Below are 23,074 nucleotides of genomic sequence, written 5' to 3'. Positions count from 1 at the left end.
TCTTCATGAAGCTCTACCCTGAGCCTTCCTCTCAGCACTGGTTGTGTTCATGCTCGTGTGTTTCTGTACGTCTGCTCTGGTTTATGCTCTGAGATGTTTAAAGGAGATGAACTCATGACTTCTGGTGACGAGTAGTTCTCTTGAATACGATGTTGAACACACTGACTGCAAGTCTCTTTGGATAAAAGTGTCTGCTCAATGACTGTAATGTAATGTTTAGTTTACCTGATCATGTGTCACATGATGTTTGCAAACCAAAGACGACTCTGGAAATAGAATCATAAGAAACTCAGATTTATTCTACTTTTACAAAAAACAAAGTATGACGACATGAAAGTGTAAAAACATGAAACTTCTAAATTAACTTCCTGCAGCTGACGGCCACATTTAAAGTATGCAGGGAGGCGTGTGATTGGCTGAGCCGATCTATGACGTCATCATACGAGGCGCGATGCTCATTGACATCAACTCCTGGAAAAGAAGCTTACAGGCGTACGGCATCCGAACCAGCGAGATCTGATGAGAGACAGAGAGAGTTTTTATTACATACAAAAATGAAAAGAAGAAACATGTTAAATAAAATGCAGAATCTGATCTGTCTGGTTTTATAAATCAGTTTACAGCTGAAATTCTCTCTAATCAATACTATGATTAATCATCACATTAGTTAGGATTTTAAACCAGTACTCTGTACTCACTAATGCTAATAAAGTTCAAAAAGCATCTCATCCAGTAGGGGGCAGTGTTTGTAACATTCACGTTATTATTTATAAGTTCACTAATGTAGACTTGTTTCACTTTTTATTAAACACTGACTTATTGATCATGCGTACTTGTCTTGTTGTTATGACTTATTGATCATGCGTACTTGTCTTGTTGTTATGACTTATTGATCATGCGTACTTGTCTTGTGATGACTTATTGATCATGCGTACTTGTCTTGTTGTTATGACTTATTGATCATGCGTACTTGTCTTGTTGTTATGACTTATTGATCATGCGTACTTGTCTTGTTGTTATGACTTATTGATCATGCGTACTTGTCTTGTTGTGATGACTTATTGATCATGCGTACTTGTCTTGTTGTGATGACTTATTGATCATGCGTACTTGTCTTGTTGTTATGACTTATTGATCATGCGTACTTGTCTTGTTGTGATGACTTATTGATCATGCGTACTTGTCTTGTTGTGATGACTTATTGATCATGCGTACTTGTCTTGTTGTGATGACTTATTGATCATGCGTACTTGTCTTGTTGTTATGACTTATTGATCATGCGTACTTGTCTTGTTGTGATGACTTATTGATCATGCGTACTTGTCTTGTTGTGATGACTTATTGATCATGCGTACTTGTCTTGTTGTTATGACTTATTGATCATGCGTACTTGTCTTGTTGTGATGACTTATTGATCATGCGTACTTGTCTTGTTGTTATGACTTATTGATCATGCGTACTTGTCTTGTTGTGATGACTTATTGATCATGCGTACTTGTCTTGTTGTTATGACTTATTGATCATGCATACTTGTCTTGTGATGACTTATTGATCATGCGTACTTGTCTTGTTGTTATGACTTATTGATCATGCGCACTTGTCTTGTTGTTATGACTTATTGATCATGCGTACTTGTCTTGTTGTGATGACTTATTGATCATGCGTACTTGTCTTGTTGTTATGACTTATTGATCATGCGTACTTGTCTTGTGATGACTTATTGATCATGCGTACTTGTCTTGTTGTGATGACTTATTGATCATGCGTACTTGTCTTGTTGTTATGACTTATTGATCATGCGTACTTGTCTTGTTGTGATGACTTATTGATCATGCGTACTTGTCTTGTTGTTATGACTTATTGATCATGCGTACTTGTCTTGTGATGACTTATTGATCATGCGTACTTGTCTTGTGATGACTTATTGATCATGCGTACTTGTCTTGTTGTTATGACTTATTGATCATGCGTACTTGTCTTGTGATGACTTATTGATCATGCGTACTTGTCTTGTTGTGATGACTTATTGATCATGCGTACTTGTCTTGTTGTTATGACTTATTGATCATGCGTACTTGTCTTGTTGTGATGACTTATTGATCATGCGTACTTGTCTTGTGATGACTTATTGATCATGCGTACTTGTCTTGTTGTTATGACTTATTGATCATGCGTACTTGTCTTGTTGTGATGACTTATTGATCATGCGTACTTGTCTTGTTGTTATGACTTATTGATCATGCGTACTTGTCTTGTTGTGATGACTTATTGATCATGCTCACCTGTGTCTTGTTGCGGCAGCCTCGACACTCGTACGTGTGCGTCCGCGTGTTGGCTATGGCCATCAGTCCACACAGATTACACACGTGAACTTGATACGGATCAGATGCCTCAAACAGACGTTCCTTAAGGAACTGAGCCGCTCCGTGAGCAATTTGACAGTCGCGCTCCATCTCCCCAAACCGCAGACCACCATCACTGACAGACAGAAAGGTGAGACAGACAGGTGAGTGATCCAACAGTCACGCTCCATCTCCTCGAACCACAGACGGGTATCTCACTCACCGTGATCGTCCCTCCATTGGCTGCCTGTTGAGGATCTGGACGGGGCCACGGGCCCTCGAGTGGATCTTATCATCAACCATATGTTTCAGACGCTGATAATAAGTCGGACCAATGAAGATCTGAGACGTCAGCTTCCTCCCCGTGAAACCGTTATACAGAACCTGGTCATAGATTGATAATCAATAATCAATAAAGAGAGTTGAACATACTCCCTGAGAACCTAACAGAACCTGTTAAACGGTTTACAGCCTCAAACTGTGATGCGAACAGTTAGTCTCAAAGTGTGAACTCATCTACTGGAGGTAATAGTATAAGTACTTCATACAACCTAACCTCAAAACAACTGAACTATCTCTTGAAACTCATCTTCAATCAAACAAATATTACTCTCTACTGATGATGATCATGACTGAACGTTCAGTCCATTGAGTCAGTGACATCACACACAAGAGTTTGAGAACAGTGAGTCACCTCATTTCCTCTGAGGTGGTATCCGTATTCAGACAGCAGGTTCGACACTTTCTGCACATTGACGGCGTCGTTAAATGGCGTTGCGTCGCCAATCTCACCTTTGTTCGCAGAAACCTGAAACCAGACACAAAAATTATATATATATATATGGTAATAATAACACATTAACAATAACAACTAAAGTATTGACAATAATGAATAGACATTGCCTGACAGGTTCTCACACATTTACACGTTACATTTCATTTTATATAAAATATTATATATATATATATAAACACAGACACATATATACCGCTATATATATATATATATATATATATATATATATATATATATATATATATATATATATATATATATATATATATATATATATGTGAAATCTTATATGTTAATGTGTTATTATTACCATATCCTGATATCTGATTATAATGTATTAATACCTTTTGACATGACATTCATTTGGCAGAAACTAAACATTTCTAATTAGTGATTATTAGCTTGTAATCGGAGCGATTACGTGTTATTGAATATAATATATATTATTGATTCCTACCTTGCCCTGCAGACACTCGATCAGATGGCCGACAGTCATTCTGGACGGGATGGCGTGAGGGTTGATGATGATGTCAGGTGTGATTCCCTCACAGGTGAACGGCATGTCCTTCAGCACAAAACACATCAAAACGTCAGAAAATCAGATCGTCAACGTTTACCGGTTGAAGAAGATCATTACTAAATACTTTAGTATTTTAATTCTTTAGTTATACTTAGTTACTGTGGATTTTGTACTTTAGCACTTAGTTGATGCTAAGTACACCCACACAGTGTGGGTGTGCATCCACAGAGGGCCGCCCACTGTGGGTGTATCCACTTGACTGCTAAGATGGCAACGTGGACGGCTGCCTCGGAGTGTTGGTGGCATTGTTTTGTGTTGTTTTTGTGAAGCCTGTAGGAGAGGCAAACGGGCCGGAGCGCTGGTGCGGCTCTGCACACGTGGATTTCGCTCACCGCTGCCGGGCAGATTTCTCTCCAACGTCCGCTCACTGTGCAACAAACTGGACGAACTTCAGCTACAGAGACTTTCCTTCATCCTCTGTTCTGTGCTTCACTGAGACCCGGCTCTGTGGATCGATACCGGACTCTGCGCTACAGCTGGCTGGCTTCCAGCTGTTCAGAGCAGACCGGACACGGAGCTCTCCAGCAAATCAAAAGGTGGAGGAATCTGTTTCTACTCCAACAGTGGCTGGTGCAACGATGTGACAGTGATTCTGCAGCACTGTTCTCCTGATCTGAAATCTTTCATTATAAACTGTGAACTCTTCTACTCCCCCGTGAGTTCACTTCATTCATACTCGTCGGTGTTTACATGCCGCCGCAGGGCAACGTGCAGGAAGCACAGCGGACACTCGCCGAACAGATACTGTGTGGAGCGGACCAACCCGCACTCTCTAGTTATTGTCCTTGGTGACTTTAACAAAGGAAATCTCAGCCATGAACTCTTAAATACAGACAGTTCATTAAATGCTCAACCAGAGAGGAGAACATTCTGGACCACTGCTACACCACACTCAGCGGGACTCTCTGACCACGTCATGGTCCATCTGATTCCTGCTGACAGACAGAAACTAAAGCTCTGTAGACCTGTGGTGAGGAAACTCAAGAAGTGGACGCAAAATACAGTTTGAGTAAGTAAAGTAAAGTCCTTCCTCTTCCTGGGCTCCATCATAACCCAGGACCTCAAGTGGGAGCTGAACATCAGCTCCATCACCAGGAAGGCTCAGCAGAGGATGTTCTTCCTGAGGCAGCTGAAGAAGTTCAACCTGCCAAAGACAATGATGGTGCACTTCTACACAGCCATGATTGAGTCCATCCTCTGCTCCTCCATCACGGTCTGGTACGCTGCAGCCACAGCCAAGGACAAGCGCAGACTGCAGCGCAGCATCCGCTCTGCTGAGAGGGTGATTGGCTGCAATCTGCCGTCCCTCCAGGACTTGTTCGCTTCAAGGACCCTGAAGCGAGTAACAAAGACTGTAGCCGACCCCTCTCACCCCGGACACAAACTGTTCGTGCCCCTTCCATCTGGCAGGAGGCTGAGGTCCATCAGGACCAAGACCTCCATCAGGACCAAGACCTCCATCAGGACCAAGACCTCACGCCACATGAACAGCTTCTTCCCTTCGTCAGTCGGGCTCATGAACAGAGCCCGGGTCCCCCACTGACTGTCATCCCCAGGACAGATTCCTACCGGTCGTTCCCCTGCACATCCCATCATGTTTAAATACACTTGACACTTTTACATTACACGTTTAAAGTACTGTTATCCGTTTGTCTGTGCACTTTATTTTATATTCTATTGTAAATTTTAATGTTTCTATTTCTTGCAATGTGTTGATTGTTTTGCACCTCCCGCCATGACTAATTCCTCGTATGTGAAACATACATTGGCAATAAACGGTTGTGATTCTGCAGGTGTGTCCACAGAGGGCACACTGGGGGAGCTACTGTCCTTAAAGTGACTAGCTGCTCTTTATTTATATTTTATTTTCTGTTTGACTGACAGCATTCATCAGTCTAAATTCTTATTGTCCGTTAACAGTTAAGAAGATAATTATCAACATCCCTAGTACAGACATATTCAGACAGATGGTACGAGAACATTAAAGCATGTAAACATGTTTGAGTACAAACCCAAAAGTATAAACTAGGAAATGAGCGCACATGTCTCCTTTAAAAGAGGAGATGTCGCAGTTTCATATCACATCTCATCATTGGGATACAACACAAAACCTGGTCCGCAAACTGAAAGGCTCAGTAGCTGATCCACCATCATAGAACATTGAGATGATTCGTTTCTGCAGGTCTGCAGCTGTTTAATAATGGTTTACCTCCCTCCAGTTACTTCCTGTTTACCTCCCTCCAGTTACTTCCTGTTTACCTCCCTCCAGTTACTTCCTGTTTACCTCCCTCCAGTTATTTCCTGTTTACCTCCTTCCAGTTATTTCCTGTTTACCTCCTTCCAGTTATTTCCTGTTTACCTCCCTCCAGTTACTTCCTGTTTACCTCCTTCCAGTTATTTCCTGTGTACCTCCCTCCAGTTATTTCCTGTTTACCTCCCTCCAGTTACTTCCTGTTTACCTCCCTTCAGTTACTTCCTGTTTACCTCCTTCCAGTTATTTCCTGTTTACCTCCTTCCAGTTATTTCCTGTGTACCTCCCTTCAGTTACTTCCTGTTTACCTCCCTTCAGTTACTTCCTGTTTACCTCCCTTCAGTTACTTCCTGTTTACCTCCTTCCAGTTATTTCCTGTTTACCTCCTTCCAGTTATTTTCTGTGTACCTCCCTTCAGTTACTTCCTGTTTACCTACCTCCAGTTACTTCCTGTTGACCTACCTCCAGTTATTTCCTGTGTACCTCCCTCCAGTTATTTCCTGTTTACCTCCTTCCAGTTATTTCCTGTTTACCTCCTTCCAGTTATTTCCTGTTTACCTCCCTCCAGTTACTTCCTGTTGACCTACCTCCAGTTATTTCCTGTGTACCTCCCTCCAGTTATTTCCTGTTTACCTCCTTCCAGTTATTTCCTGTTTACCTACCTCCAGTTATTTCCTGTTTACCTCCTTCCAGTTATTTCCCGTTTACCTCCTTCCAGTTATTTCCCGTGTACCTCCCTTCAGTTACTTCCCGTTTACCTCCCTTCAGTTACTTCCTGTTTACCTCCCTTCAGTTACTTCCTGTTTACCTCCCTTCAGTTACTTCCTGTTTACCTCCCTTCAGTTACTTCCTGTTTACCTCCCTTCAGTTACTTCCTGTTTACCTCCTGTCTGTACTGGATTCCACAGGTTCCTTTTTGACCGTGACGGCTGGCGAACTTGTCTCCAATCTGAGGAATCCGCACCGAGCGAACCTGCACGAAACAAGACACTGGCATGAATTTTATTTTATGTCGCATTCTGTACTCTGACAATGAAATTGAGTGATAAGACAATATTTACTTTAAGCAAAAGAATCATTTATTTTACAGTTATTAATCAGTATTTCAGCTCCAGTTCAACAGCTGACAAGTTAGCTTCTATTATTATTATTATTATTATTATTATTATTATTATTATCATCCACCTTTATTTAGACAAAATCCATTATTTAATCTATTATCTATTATTTAAATTAAAATGATAATCTGCTCTGGCTGTGGTCATCACAGTGAACAGTGTCCGTCAGTGTGATGAGAGGACAGTGAGCCTCGTTGCTGTATTTCATCTCCTTGGAGCAGAGGCTGCATTTAGCATACCCTGCCTCATCAATGTATTTAAAACACTGACAGCAGGAAGCTGTACTGCTCTCCCTTCACGTCTGTTTAGACCTGCACCTTTATCCAGACCTGCACCTTTATCCAGGCCCAGCTCCACTCACATCTCAGCCCTGAAGCTCTTTGGCCGCATCATCTCATCAGTATCACGGCCTCATGTTTCGTGGTCATAAAAGTTATTATGAACACAAAATCATCCTCATTCTACTTTGAGTTAAAAAAAACAACCTGCAACCAGATCCGCCGGTGTTCCGGTTTAACGTTAACGAGTGACCGCGTGAACTGAACCGGAACACGGGGCTGCATGTTTCAGCAAGTTATGCCTTTTCCTCCTAATTCACAATAATGACGAACGTTAACAGTCGACAGGAACATAACAGAACTTAAACTTTAACGGAGCGAAATGAAGACGGTGTGTTTTACGAACAGGTGAACACATGAGTCAGGTGTTTTACTAACAGGTGAACACATGAGTCAGGTGTTTTACTAACAGATGAACACATGAGTCAGGTGTTTTACTAACAGGTGAACACATGAGTCAGGTGTTTTACTAACAGATGAACACATGAGTCAGGTGTTTTACTAACAGGTGAACACATGAGTCAGGTGTTTTACTAACAGGTGAACAGGTGAGTCAGGTGTTTTACTAACAGGTGAACACATGAGTCAGGTGTTTTACTAACAGGTGAACACATGAGTCAGGTGTTTTACTAACAGGTGAACAGGTGAGTCAGGTGTTTTACTAACAGGTGAACACATGAGTCAGGTGTTTTACTAACAGGTGAACAGGTGAGTCAGGTGTTTTACTAACAGATGAACACATGAGTCAGATGTTTTACTAACAGATGAACACATGAGTCAGGTGTTTTACTAACAGGTGAACACATGAGTCAGGTGTTTTACTAACAGGTGAACACATGAGTCAGGTGTTTTACTAACACGTGAACACATGAGTCAGGTGTTTTTCTAACAGGTGAACACATGAGTCAGGTGTTTTACTAACAGGTGAACAGGTGAGTCAGGTGTTTTACTAACACGTGAACACATGAGTCAGGTGTTTTTCTAACAGGTGAACACATGAGTCAGGTGTTTTACTAACAGGTGAACAGGTGAGTCAGGTGTTTTACTAACAGGTGAACACATGAGTCAGGTGTTTTACTAACAGGTGAACACATGAGTCAGGTGTTTTACTAACAGGTGAACACATGAATCAGGTGTTTTACTAACAGGTGAACAGGTGAATCAGGTGTTTTACTAACAGATGGATTAGGTCTGATGTGATGTACTCTCACCCTGATCTTGCAGAACTTGTAGCCCTCCTGGTTCAGCGTGACCATCACCTGGTCCACGATGCCGGTCTCGCTGGTTCTCAGAAAGGTGCTGCAGTCTCTCTTGGTGTATCGACGGTTGGTGCTGTCCAGCTCGTCGTCGTTCTCCGGCAGCGTCACCGTCTTCCCGATGATCACATCCTCCCCGGAGACACGAACGCCGGGCGCGATAAGCCCGTCATCATCTAGCTTGTCGTAGATGGCGTGTCTCATACCTGAGGATGATTTATTCTCAATTTGTGACTTTAGACTAGCCCCGTCCACCACATCAAACACCTGTGACTGAATGCTGTTATAACACCTGAGATGATCGATAGGTGTTTTCATACTGCGAACACTAGACTAGAAGACAGAAGTCAGCGTTCTCACCCTGACATGTTTCACGTGTCGGCTTCTCAAAGATCTCCTCCTGATCAAAACCTTTCTTAGACTCCTGCTCTTTGTAGGATCGATAGAAAACAGACCTGCAGGATGAAAAACAGCAGAATTACACCAGAAACATTTGGCTGACACCAGTATCCAACAGTCTGGTTACACCAGTAACACACTCAGGTGTAGAAGTTAGTGACTGACCTAAAGAAGCCTCGATCCACGGCCGACCTGTTCATGATCACAGAGTCCTCCTGGTTGTATCCTGTGTACGAGGCAATCGCCACGATGGAGTTGATACCTGAAACACGAGAAGAAAGCTTCAGTTAGAGACACTCAAAAAACTCTGCCTGACAGTCTGCGAGCAGGGCAAAGAGGTTGCCTAAAAATACAGACAAAGAAAACTCACCTGTTTTCAGGTATTGACACTCAAAACAATGGGCTTAACTTCTTGAATTCATTTGGGATTTCTATAAACTCATCTAATGAGTGTATAGACTCATCGGTCTGTTGACTGTACAGGTGTGTTACCTGCGGGCAGCTCCCTAAATCGCAGGTACTCCATGGACCGGGTGGTGACTAGTGGTTTCTGAGGGTAGTACAACACGTGAGCCAGCGTGTCCATTCGTACATGGAAGTTGGTGATGTAGACCCCCATGGCCTGTTTACCCATAGCAGACTGGTACGTGTTCCTGGGAGACTGAACAGACCAAAGAAGATGGTGGAACATGTCACTGAGAAAGAGTGTTGACATTATAAATAATTCCTAGTTTTAGTTTGTACCTGGTTGTGATCGGGGAAGGGGATGATAGAAGCACAGACTCCGAGGATCATGGACGGGTGGATCTCACAATGTGTATAAGTGGAGCAGTAGGCCACGCCCTTCTCCTGGAGGTCATCGGGAGTCATGGCGAGCATCACCGTCTCTTCCTCCAGAGTGTCGATGTACTCCACGACACCGCTCGCCACCAAATCCTGCCAGCTGACCAGCACAAAGAAGACAACAACTCCTTTAATTCAACAGAAACTTTACCAGAGTTGCCAACAAATGTTACAGGAACAACTTTCGTAACAACCAGAAAATTCTAAGGAAACAACCATCAAACTATAAAAGACCAATCCAGAAACTACAGGAACAACGGACGAACTCTACCACAGAGGGTTTCATTCATATTCCAGACAATAATGTCTAACTTGTTCTATGAATTAGTTCCATAATTATTGAAACAGCCAACAGTTGTATTAGCGTCTGTATGTAGTCCACTGACTTAAATTAATTAAAGAAAGTTCAATTGAATATTATATGAACATTATTTATTATTACAGTTTTCAAATTTAACTGGATGAATAATAAATAAATGATGTCATCTCCCTGTACTCTCACCTGTAATTGTTGTACTCTCTCTCCTTCAGCTGGTCGATGTGTCGTCTCTTCAGCAGTAGTTTCTGTTTCTCCACGATCAGTAGTGGTCGGCAGATTCGTCCAGCGTCTGTGTAGATTCTGATCTCACGTTCTCTGATGTCTCTGATCATCGACACCTGAAACGTTCACAAGCAGCAGCTCAGATATTCAACAACGGTTAGTCCGTGTAGATACGACAGCTGGTTAGTGTAGATACGACAGCTGGTTAGTGTAGATACGACAGCTGGTTAGTGTAGATACGACAGCTGGTTAGTGTAGATACGACAGCTGGTTAGTGTAGATACGACAGCTGGTTAGTGTAGATACGACAGCTGGTTAGTGTAGATACGACGGCTGGTTAGTGTAGATACGACAGCTGGTTAGTGTAGATACGACAGCTGGTTAGTGTAGATACGACAGCTGGTTAGTGTAGATACGACAGCTGGTTAGTGTAGATACGACGGCTGGTTAGTGTAGATACGACAGTTGGTTAGTGTAGATACGACAGTTGGTTAGTGTAGATACGACGGCTGGTTAGTGTAGATACGACAGTTGGTTAGTGTAGATACGACGGCTGGTTAGTGTAGATACGACGGCTGGTTAGTGTAGATACGACAGTTGGTTAGTGTAGATACGACAGTTGGTTAGTGTAGATACGACAGCTGGTTAGTGTAGATACGACAGCTGGTTAGTGTAGATACGACAGCTGGTTAGTGTAGATACGACAGCTGGTTAGTGTAGATACGACAGCTGGTTAGTGTAGATACGACAGCTGGTTAGTGTAGATACGACAGCTGGTTAGTGTAGATACGACAGCTGGTTAGTGTAGATATGACAGTTATGGATCAATAAAAGAGTTTTTTATTAGATAGAATTGGTTTTGTTACCTCGGACACGATGATGTCCATCTGTCTGCGAAGTTTCCTCAGTGTGTTCATCAGTTGTTCGGGATCTTTGTGGATTCCTACCCAGCAACCGTTTACAAAGATCTTAGTGGCGCTAAAACATTAGAACACAAAATATCACGTGTAAAGTCACAGAGTTCCAGCACAGTTGAAGTTTTATTTAAACATTGAATGTTTGATTAATGAAACTCCGTTTAACACTGTGCAGTAGTCCATTCTATAGCCTAAGCTTACTAAGCTATGGTGCCATTTGTAGGTCAGTTTGAGACATTCTACAGGAAGAATGAAGTTCACTACTGCACTAAAACATCTCCGTTAAAACATAAAGTCATGCTGAAGCGACTGACTCTGCGATGGCAGCAGGTGAGATCTCCTCCAAGTTCTCCATACTCCACTCCTCCAGAAACTCCAGGATGGGAGACGGCTGAGAGCCCACAGAGATGTAGGCCATGAGGGCCAGGTTCTTCACCAGACCCACAGCGTGACCCTGAAACACATTGATCATCAATCTATCGAGAACACTAATCAATAGATGAGCTCAATTTGTGTCACAGACTTTTGTCTCCAGAGTTCAACTAGATTCAGATTGTTTGTCTTCAGATTATATTTATTTTAGGATCCTTTGTTTCTGTTTTATTACCTCGGGCGTCTCGGCCGGACACACCATTCCCCACAGAGTGTTGTGAAGCTGTCTGGGTTTTGCCAGTTTGCCGTCTCTGCCGATTGGAGAGTTGACTCGGCGGAGGTGAGACAGAGTGGAAGCAAAGGTCAGACGGTTCAACACCTACAAGAAGAGAATGAACAGGATGACGTTTGGATGAGGAAGTGAAAACATCTTCACTGAGCCGTGAGCAGAACTAGATGAACGGATCAGGTGTTCTCACCTGTGACACTCCGGCTCGGGCCTGGTGAGCCTTCTTCACATCCCCCCAGTTTCCAGTGGCCAGCGAGTACTTCAGGCCGTCTGAGATGATTCTGGTTTTAATGGCGAGCTCCAGGTTGAAGTCTTTTCCTCTGTCGATGAACTTCTGAGCGTAAATCCTGATTTCCTTCAACAGGTTCTTAAACATGCTGAACGAGAAAGTGATGTTGTTACATTCATGCTTTACTTTAAAATAACATTGTAAATGATGAAACATATTAATGTTTATATAAGTAAATGATCAGAAGCCACACCCTCTAAACAGGAAGGCCAACAGCGGCCCGGCCAGGTCCAGTCTCTTGTTGCCATAGTGATCTCTGTCGTCCAGCTCTCTTCTGCCGAGAGCAGCGAGCAGCAGCCTGTGGACCATGTACCTGCAGAGGTAGTAATACACTGTAAACACACACTAACACACACACACTAAGCCTAACCTGTGTGGTCTCAGACAGCTGTACGGGTGGGCTCACCCGAGGAAGTACGCCTTCTTGGTCTCACAGAAGTCGCTGACGCCGACGTGCGGCAGCATCTCTTTCTGCAGAACTTCTTTTGCGTATTTGATTCTTCGTTCTTTGGTCACTCCGGGTTTCGCTCCTCTGGAACCGATAAAGTTTAACGCCACGTTCTGCTCCTGGATCACAAAAGCTTCGTCCAGAGACGGCTTCACCTGGAAGCACAGTGACATCACTTATGACATCACAGCTCAGTGGGCCTACAATGGGCTGTGATGTCACCGACCGTACTTCAGAAAAATGTTCGTCTTTAAACTTACGCGGTTTTCACCAAAACAGAATCTACACAGACTCCAGAGCTATTCTACAGGTGTAGATTTATTAGAATGAACTGGGACACTTTCATTTACTACGGTATTCAGAACTACACAAACAATTCTGTGACTTAAGAACACGTCGTACATTTTTCTTATGAACAAAAAGAAAATGAGATAAATTAAAGATATCGGTGAATGCGACCCAATGACTCCAACTGTAGAGTCGGTTAATGATGAACTAACAATCACTACCTGATCAATAACTGATAATCAGACTGACCATCTCCATCATCTCCGGGTCGTCAAAGTCGTAGATGATGTGTTCCAGGATGTCTCTGTCCGACACGAAGCCCAGCGCCCGAAACACGATGATGATGGGAACTTCCTGTCTGATGTACGGCAGCGTGGACACGATCCTCTGACCGATGGCGCTCTTCTTCACTCCCTGAGAGTGAGAAGCAATAAATAATCAATCACCCGTGTCTTCTTGTTGTGTATCAAGATGGTAGCAATGAAGTTCATTAAATGTATCTAGGACTCACCTGTCCTCCTCTGGCCATCATGCTGACCCAGATGGTGCTGGTGGGACGGGACGAGTTCTCCAAACAGGACCGACACTCTCCTGTGTAGGCGTACTTTGAGTCCTTCTTGGCAAACACATACACCGTGTTGGTGGCCATCTTTTCCTGAGCAATCAGCACCTTAACGCCAGGAGAGGAACCAGTTTAGAGATCAGAGAAACCATCAACACACCAGTTTAGAGATCAGAGAAACCATCAACACACCAGTTTAGAGATCAGAGAAACCATCAACACACCAGTTTAGAGATCAGAGAAACCATCAACACACCAGTTTAGAGAAGATCAAAAACAGGGCTGTGTCTCAAAGAGATGCAGAAAAGCCAAATCAGAAGTTTACTGTCTCCTTCCAGTTTGTTCTTTTTGACGATCTCATTCCAAATGTTCAGTGATTTTTGACACACATGTAGCTCAATGTGTTTCCGTCCCGTTTGATGCTCGTGAGCACCAATAAGCGTCTACAGCGCTCGACCTCCGTCTATTTGGAGCGTCTTGAAAATGTATATTTTTAAATGATGAACCATCAGCAGACAAACATCTGGAAATATCTGTTGTGCACAATCGACTTCAAAGTATTTTTTAATATTACATTGTTTTTTGAAGATCACTTATATGAACACTATATTAATATTAGAAGTGTAATTAAAGCTGCGAGCAGCATTGATCGGGCCCCACGTCGAGGGTTCTGTCATACGCAGTGTTTGATAGTCACAGAAATAAAAGGGAATCAACCAGAGTCCTGCCAGTAGATAGATAGATACTGTAACATACACATTTCCCCCTATAGGATGAAGAAAGTATCCATCTATCTACTGATGCAGCCATTTATTTCTGTGACCATCAGACACCGCGTGCACGAGTTAAACGCTATTTCCTGTGTCGACCGATGGCGTAGTGGTCATTTTGCCAGGTCTTCAGCCTCGAATGTTTTGAGTGAACCTATCATAACCGTCAGCCTGTCAAAATCTACAAAACACTGAATGTGTGTGAACGCGCTTCAGTGTTCGTAACATCACAGACTGTCAAAGTAAATGCAGGTTGATTGTTGGTGCAGGTCGCTCTGACAATCACTGCTGAGTGACTCAAAGCTGGAAGAGTCGAGCAGAAACAGGAGAATGAATAGTTCATGTGGAGAAAAACATCTTTTTATAAAGAAACAAGTTGAAGCCAAAAGGTGAGCCGATGTAGAATAATCCATCAGACATGAGGCTGGGTTTGATTTCATGAAACAAACTTCACGTTGCATGAAATGACTTTACATTACGGCCTGTTCCAAATCCAACAAAAACAATTACATTTACTAGTAATGAAAACTTTCTGCTCTCCAAACATCTGAGTTTATACATATTTAGATCAGAGAAGTCTTCTTCTCATGGTGTGCCCACGAACCCTTTCAATAAGTTCAGTGTTTGGGCCGCTGTCGTTATAGAACCCTGCTTACGTCAGTGGTTGCCAGTAGGTGGCGCTATGACTATGAGTTAATATTGAAATGCAGAAGTCCTAAAGTCATGACAGTCATCAAGCAGGTCAAGTTTGGGACAGTTTTGACAAAGTACAGTTGAGTTACAACAGCTTGATGGATGATAGCGAACCATGTAAAATGGCCGCCACACCAAGTCCATGCTGTTCAATGAAACCTCAAGCTTTTAGTAACTTCTAATCACGAAGGTCTTTAGATTGTTCTGACCAAAGTCTAAGTTGATCTGATTAATTCCCGAGGAGGAGTTCGTAGTTCAGCACCTGGAAATGGAAAAAAACCCACGAGAAATTCATTCAAGATTAAAAATGGCTGACCTCCGGTTTACGGTCCAAAGAGACTTTTTTTTACGTTTAGATGTGAAACATCTTCCCAAATGTTATACATGTAGGTGAGACGTACTGCGAGCGCTGCATCGTCGAAATATTGCAGGGGCGCTATCGGCCGACTTGTCACTCTGAAGCATTAAAATCACATCAGATAAACATTCAGGATTTCAAATGTGTGTGACAAGTTTAATTATGTTTTGAGCATTTTTAAACCCCCAAAAACACAATTTTTCATGGCGAAGAATGCATCACCACAACAACAGCCTTTCACTAAACACACGTTGAGTAACTTTTCATCACAAAGGTCTTTAGATTGTTCTGACCAAAGTCTAAGTTGATCTGATTAATTCTGTAGGAGGAGCTCGTTAAAGTGCAGCGCCTGGAAATGACAAAAACACTAAAAACACACTCAATTCAAAATGGCCGACTAGCGGCTGGGTTTAGAGCACGGCTCTGAGAGACATTTCTTTAAGTCCACAGGTGATACATTTGCTTACCAAATTTTGTAAATCTATGTGAAATGTACTGCGAGGGCTGCTTCGTAGAAATGTTGTCGGGGGCGCAATCGAGCCGTTTTGCCCCTCTGAAGTAATAAAATGTTATATAACTACATTTTACTTTAAATGCCAAGTTTGCCCCTCAAAAGCTCCTTCGTTAAATTTCCTCTAAAACTATTTTAAAATTTCTTTCGTTTCGCAAAATCAAATTTCATACAGCTAGGTGAAACCAAATGTTGGGGCTACTCAACAGGGGGCGCTATCGAGCCACTATGTCACACCGCAGCTGGACGCCACAATCAGACGAAAATTTTCACCACGACTGGCTTGCGTGCCAAATTTTAAAATCTTACCAGTATCCCAAGCAACTCCTTTTTGCGACGAAACTGGTACGATAATAATAATAAACATTAGAATAACAATAGGTCCTCCGCTCGCACGGTGCGCGGTGATGTCACACGGTGCGTGGTGATGTCATACCTTCTCAGAGCCGTTGATGATGAAGTAACCTCCGGGGTCCAGCGGACACTCGTTGAGCTCACACAGGTCTCGGTCCGTCAGGCCACTCAGCAGACAGTAGGTGGAGCGGAGCATGATGGGAATTTTACCAATGAAGGTCTTCTGGTGCTGAGTCTGCAGCTGGTCCTCACCCTCCTTTATGATGGTCTTTGTGATGTCAACATAGAGGGGGGCCGAGTACCTGGGGGGGGGGTTTCACACAGAGCAGGTGAGACCAGGTGAGATGAAGGGAGACCAGGTGAGATGAAGGGAGACCAGGTGAGATTAAGGGAGACCAGGTGAGATGAAGGGAGACCAGGTGAGATGAAGGGAGACCAGGTGAGATGAAGGGAGACCAGGTGAGATGAAGGGAGACCAGGTGAGATGAAGGGAGACCAGGTGAGATTAAGGGAGACCAGGTGAGATGAAGGGAGACCAGGTGAGATGAAAGGAGACCAGGTGAGATTAAGGGAGACCAGGTGAGATTAAGGGAGACCAGGTGAGATTAAGGGAGACCAGGTGAGATTAAGGGAGACCAGGTGAGATGAAGGGAGACCAGGTGAGATTAAGGGAGACCAGGTGAGATGAAGGGAGACCAGGTGAGATGAAAGGAGACCAGGTGAGATTAAGGGAGACCAGGTGAGATTAAGGGAGACCAGGTGAGATTAAGGGAGACCAGGTGAGATTAAGGGAGACCAGGTGAGATTAAGGGAGACCAGGTGAGATTAAGGGAGACCAGGTGAGATTAAGGGAGACCAGGTGAGATGAAGGGAGACCAGGTGAGATGAAAGGAGACCAGGTGAGATTAAGGGAGACCAGGTGAGATTAAGGGAGACCAGGTGAGATTAAGGGAGACCAGGTGAGATTAAGGGAGACCAGGTGAGATTAAGGGAGACCAGGTGAGATGAAGGGAGACCAGGTGAGATGAAGGGAGACCAGGTGAGATTAAGGGAGACCAGGTGAGACGAAGGGAGACCAGGTGAGATGAAGGGAGACCAGGTGAGATGAAGGGAGACCAGGTGAGATTAAGGGAGACCAGGTGAGATGAAGGGAGACTCACGTGAGGTTTCTCAGTCTAGCTTCATTGGGCATCATGGGAGACGGAGCTCCGTCTCTCTCCCAGTGGGTTGGCTTCGACAGGTAAATCTGCTCAAACTTCAGCAGGTAACGAGGCTGAAACACAAGATGTCACAGTGATGTGAAACAAAGGCTTAAACCAGGACCCTCCTACAGATACCCTGAGAACTGCAACTAAAGGAGGTCGCTCTGAACATCTCTAAACCTCCAAAACCAGGTCCTGATATGGGTCCTAATTCAGATCCTCACCGGCTCCTCCACCTCTCCTGAGGTGTGCTGGGCTTCAGCCTGCAGGTCGATGGGCGGGGCATCCTCCACGATCCTCTGAACCGACATTTGGATGAACTCATCGAACGAGTCCAGCTGCTGTCGCACCAGACCCTTCTCGTCAAAATAAGAGCTGGAAGAGAACAGACGCGCCCGTCAAAATAAGATCATGAAAATAGTTTGAAAGTGTATAATATCGTTAACACTAGGGCTGCAACTAACGATTATTTTAATAATCGATTAATCTGTCGATTATTTGTTCGATTAATCGATGAATCGGATAAAAAAACAAAATAGCATTAATTTCTAACCCTTTATTCAAAAACAGAACTCACAGTGCAAGAAATCTTCAGAAAGTGCACAAACAGGTTGCTCGGACATCCCTGAGCTGTTAAAGTAATAACACAAAAAATAAATAGACTAATATCAGGAGTGGGGTTCAGCGGGTTACCCACGCCTCTCAGTGAAGGGTAGACACACGCTGATCCACTCAGTGTGGCGCTGCAGCCCCGGACATCTCAGGGCATCACAGACCTGTTGTTACTCAATCTCGTGTGGCTGAACGCCACTCGTCCCTCTAAGAAGCTGGACGCCGACCGCACGGGGCCGCGTAACTAGTTAGCATGCCGGAGTCTCGTTCGTTATCGGAATTAACCAGACAATCACTCCACCGACTAAGAACGGCCATGAACCACCACCCACAGAATGGAGAAAGAGCTGTCAATCCTTTCCGTGTCCGGGCCGGGTGAGTTTTCCCCCGGCCGTCCCTCTTAATCATGGCCCCTGTTCAGAGAAAAATCCACTAAATAGAACCGGAGTCCTATTCCATTATTCCTAGCTGAGTTATTCAGGCGACCGGGCCTGCTGTGAACACTCAAACATCTCCGCGACTTATTGAGTGACCAGGGACGTGCGGTCAGGTAAGGCAGGGGAGGCAGAGCCTCCTTTTTATAGTCAAAATCTCTGAATGTGCTCATGTCCTGTTCAAACAGAGAGGAGACACGCGAGGTGAGGCAGCGACGAGCTGTGCCTCTCCTCAGATTGCGCAATCCCTAACAAACTGGGTTGAGCGCGTGCCTTTTGCTTTCTCATTGTTTGTCACCACTGTAATATTTGTAGACACTTGTATCATAAGTCCTTTCTTTCCATAGAATAGGTCATGTATTGTATTTCTCGTGTGTGTAGAACATATTCAGTCTTGCTGATCTGACAGAAACCGCAGTGAAGAAGGACAGAGGGGAGCAAACAGTACCTCTGCCTCACTGAAGGGGGCGCGCGAGAGCCCACGGGTCGGGTTCATGCTTGTAGTGCCTTTACTCTTCTTCTACACTTCTCTTCTTCTTCTATTTTGCTTGCAAATATTGAAGATTAAATATCTAAGCTTTAACAATCCTAAAAAAACAGGGAAATATGACCAAATCAACAGCAATTCAACCTGTGTTTGTTGTTCTCTTTATAAATCCGTGGTTGTTACACAGATTTTCGCGGGTGGCGCCCGCGAGCGCTCCGCTTCTGAAACAGGTTGGTGGGGCAGGTCACAGATCGCGGAGCAGACGCTCCCGGTGCAATCAAACATGTACCTTACCAATGTGTGTAAAGAATGCTGATATGAAATATGAAAAACAACCAGTAGTCAATGTGCAAGTTGCCAATTGAATGGTGATTCAAGCTGCTCTATATTGGGTTCATATATTTGTAAATCTGACTCTGAAATAGTCAGTGCCTCACTAGCCACTAGTGACTAACCTCACTGCACGTCACTGAGTGGCGTAATAATCGCGCGACACAACGAATCGATAATGAAATTCGTTGTCAACTTTTTTAATAATCGATTTTTATCGATTTTATCGATTCGTTGTTGCAGCCCTAGTTAACACTGTTAAACTTTTGAATAGTTTTTATATAATGTTAGAGCTTTAAATATAACATCACGTTTGCAACTTAATTCAAATGAAACAGGCATCTACTAGGACACTAGCATTAGCTTTTGTTCTTGCTAACAACTTCATACATATACATTTTAAATAGAATGAAGACATTTATGATAAAACATGTTTATAGTTTTACATCGGTTGTTCCGCCCTGACATGCAAAGTGAACCGATCTACCTACGAGTTGAAAGTGTTTTTATCAATATTCAATATAAAAACATGTTCACTCTGCTATGAAGGTCAGTTGAGCTCCTCTTGATGATGCAATATCCTGTTTACGGTTCTGCACTTTAATTTCATAATAAAAGTCCCATATTTACAGTTGTGCCACCCTGACATGTGAGAACATTCACATTGCTGGACGAACGTTTTTAAATTATTGCAACAGCTTAAAACTATTAGTGTTTGTATTAAATGTGGTTTATTTGAATCGTTATAACAATAAAAGCATGCCATCGTATTTTATTATCATTTAAATCCCTTTTTAATAGTTTTCTTAGTCTGTTCATCTGCTGGGACGGGTGAGATGCCAAAACATAAAATAATATTTATTATTAGATTGAACTGAAAATGTATCAAAACTGGATCGTTTTATAGAATGAAATTATAAACGTCATGAATTGATACAATTATTTTAAAAGGAAATAGTGGACTCGGACACAAACACGTCATGTCATTGACCCGTATATTAAAAACTGTTTAATGACTAAACTGTGTGAGCTTTAGCTGAACGTCAGTGAACACATGGACTCTACAGTTTACCTGATGACGATCCAGCACGCTTCCTGCCACAAGTCTGGAGTGATTTCATCATCGTCCTCCTCGTACTGAGGATCTGACAAACACACAACGCGGATCACAGGTCAATATATGCACACGCGCGTTTCATTCACTTATTTTTATTTTGAATACATTGCTGTATTTTTCAATGTTCAAGACCACAACTTGAACTTTCAGGTTCAAATGAACAAAACGTTTGATCTCTCTCTCTCTCTCTCTCTCTCTCTCTCTCTCTCTCTCTCTCTCTCTCTCTCTCTCTCTCTCTCTCTCTCTCTCTCTCTCTCTCATATATATATATATACGTATATATATATATATATATATACACATACACACACACACACACACACATTAGTGCTGGGCAACGATTACAATGTAGGCTAACCCGCTACTGAGGCTCCTGACTGTTAAATGAATACATTGTAAAATTGCCGATATGTCTCGTTTCTTCCTCGTTACTGACAGACTTCAATCATCCAAACAACACCAAACAACAGCAGAATCAGCCGTTTGCATTGGCAGAGAAGATTTGGGGAATTTTTAATGGGCGCAACCCTCATCCTGAGCTGCTCATCCCACAGATGCATGTTCCTCACACATGGAGCCGTTTGAAAGGGAACTAAACAGGCTTTCAGCGGTGTGACATGTAACAGAGAAATAATCTACCAAACACTCATTCAGAACGTTTTGTTCGATGTTTAGTTCAACAGAAGCTACATCGTGATGTATGTCGTTATTAAGACATTAAATATATATTGTACCGATTATACTTCAGTACTTTACTTATTATTTAACCATTTTATAAAGTAGCTTTGATACTTTTACGGAAGTAAATAATTGTAACTGTTTATGCTTTAATTAGTTTCTGTACAAGTATTAATCACAACAGCCTCTGGTTAGCCTGTTAGCCTGCTAGCGTTAGCTAAACAAAGGTAGCATTCAGATAGCATTATCTGCTGTTAGCATGTCGGTGAGGGAGGCTAACCGACGTTAGCATATGTGTTAGCACATTTTAAACAGCTCACCTTCGTCCTGGTCGTACATGTTTTATCTCCAAATAGGAACTTATAAAACAAAACTAACTCAGAACTCCGACACGACGTTTGAAGGAACAGCGCGCCCCGGAAATATATAAGTCACTTCCGGTCTTCTTCTTCTGTAATGTGGCTGGACGCAGAGTTTACGCACTGCTGCCCTCCTCAGTCTGCACTGCGACACTGCACATAAAATAAAATAAGATAATCCTTTATTAGTCCCGCAGTGGGGAAGCTGGTTATTAGGTAACTCAGTGAAAACAAGAACTGGACATAAATGCACACATCAGAGGAAGCAGTAGGTTTAATAAGGAATACGGTTTACAGTCAAATAGAAGCCAAACAGGGGCAGGTAGCTATAACACTATCAATTCTTCCAGTTCAGGTGAAAGTAAGAAAAGGCAGAACAGTGATTCAGACCTACCAGTTCCAGTTGTGACAAAAGGAAAGATCTAACAGTGAGATGTTTTGAAAACGTTTGAAAGGAGTAGTCCCATTTACAAGCTGAAGCTGAGAGGCTGCAAAGAGTGCAAACACCCGATCATCCTGTCAGAAGATCAGCACAACATATGCATCAACATATGACATCCTCTCCTGGTGGACAGGAAGGTATTGGATCACTCACGCTAAGAAAAGTCTTGAAACAATGACGAGCAGAGTGGGAGGGGCTACTCTGCAGTTCCTGTAAACAGGATAGAAGAACCAATGAGACGACCTCCAAACACCAAGAAGAGATGTCGAGAATGAAAAGCAAAGTATGCTGAAACTTAAACAAAGAAAAGAGGAAGCAGGTGGAGCTGCACATACTATTGCTCATGGATTTCCATTGTTGGATGAAGCTTCTAGAGATTCACTGGAAAGTCACTGGATGATTTCTTATCAGCTAAGATATCAATAAGCATCCATCAATCCAGAAGAAAAAACGTGGAGCTGCAAACTGGATCTGACTGTAGAAGAAGAACAAATCAACAAAGCATCAACGCCAGAGGACATCAAACATCCTGAAGCCTCTGAAAAGAGAGATCGATCCGAGAAGAGAAGATGTTCATGAGTATCTAGCTAAGGGAATAAGAAACGTCATGTCTGGAGTCACAGCACCACGAGGATCATGATGATTGGCCGAATACAGGAAACCTTTCCTGATAAGAGAGTCTGGTGGTTCTGTTCCTCTTCAAACAAAGACCAACGTTACATCACACTACATCTAGCAGACGCTCCAAAGCCACTTACAATCCAGACTCTATCACATTCACACACCGTAGGCTCAGCTGGGAGACGTTTTGGGGTTGAGTGTCTTGCATCACATTGACATGCGACTAGCGGAGCCGGGGATCGAACCGGCGATCCTCTGAAGGACGGCCCTGCTCTCCACTGAGCCACAGACGCCCAGAGCGACAGAAACAACAGAAAGACACAAAGACACAAAGACACAAAGACCTGATGTTTATGAGCAGCTACAGATTAAGGATCGATATCAAGCTGTGTCACGTAATAAGTTATTATTAATATCTGTTCTGCTTCTCATTCTTCAGGCTCTTCAGCTGCTCTCTGGTGTGTAGACTCATGGATT

General features: G+C 43.1%; 1 protein-coding gene across 1 annotated transcript; it reads right to left on the bottom strand.

The window, feature by feature from the left end:
- Positions 1 to 278: 278 nt before the first annotated feature.
- Positions 279 to 21,587, bottom strand: polr2b (RNA polymerase II subunit B). The gene is made up of 25 exons (XM_079167436.1): positions 21,496 to 21,587; positions 20,453 to 20,525; positions 17,742 to 17,892; positions 17,476 to 17,588; positions 16,398 to 16,617; positions 13,579 to 13,737; positions 13,317 to 13,481; positions 12,738 to 12,934; positions 12,525 to 12,644; positions 12,233 to 12,419; positions 11,989 to 12,132; positions 11,696 to 11,835; positions 11,331 to 11,442; positions 10,426 to 10,580; positions 9,825 to 10,023; positions 9,573 to 9,741; positions 9,246 to 9,342; positions 9,042 to 9,136; positions 8,637 to 8,887; positions 6,853 to 6,942; positions 3,596 to 3,703; positions 3,037 to 3,150; positions 2,566 to 2,726; positions 2,283 to 2,478; positions 279 to 516 (listed from the first exon to the last, which is right to left on the bottom strand). Exons 1-25 carry the CDS (start codon positions 21,512 to 21,514, stop codon positions 427 to 429), a joined length of 3,525 nt encoding a protein of 1,174 aa, XP_079023562.1. The 5' UTR covers positions 21,515 to 21,587; the 3' UTR covers positions 279 to 426.
- Between the last annotated feature and the right edge of the window lie 1,487 nt (positions 21,588 to 23,074).

Source organism: Pholis gunnellus (assembly GCF_910591455.1).
Source record: "Pholis gunnellus genome assembly, chromosome: 10".
In the NCBI taxonomy this organism is placed as follows: domain Eukaryota; kingdom Metazoa; phylum Chordata; class Actinopteri; order Perciformes; family Pholidae; genus Pholis; species Pholis gunnellus.
This window is presented reverse-complemented; position numbering and strand designations above follow the sequence as displayed.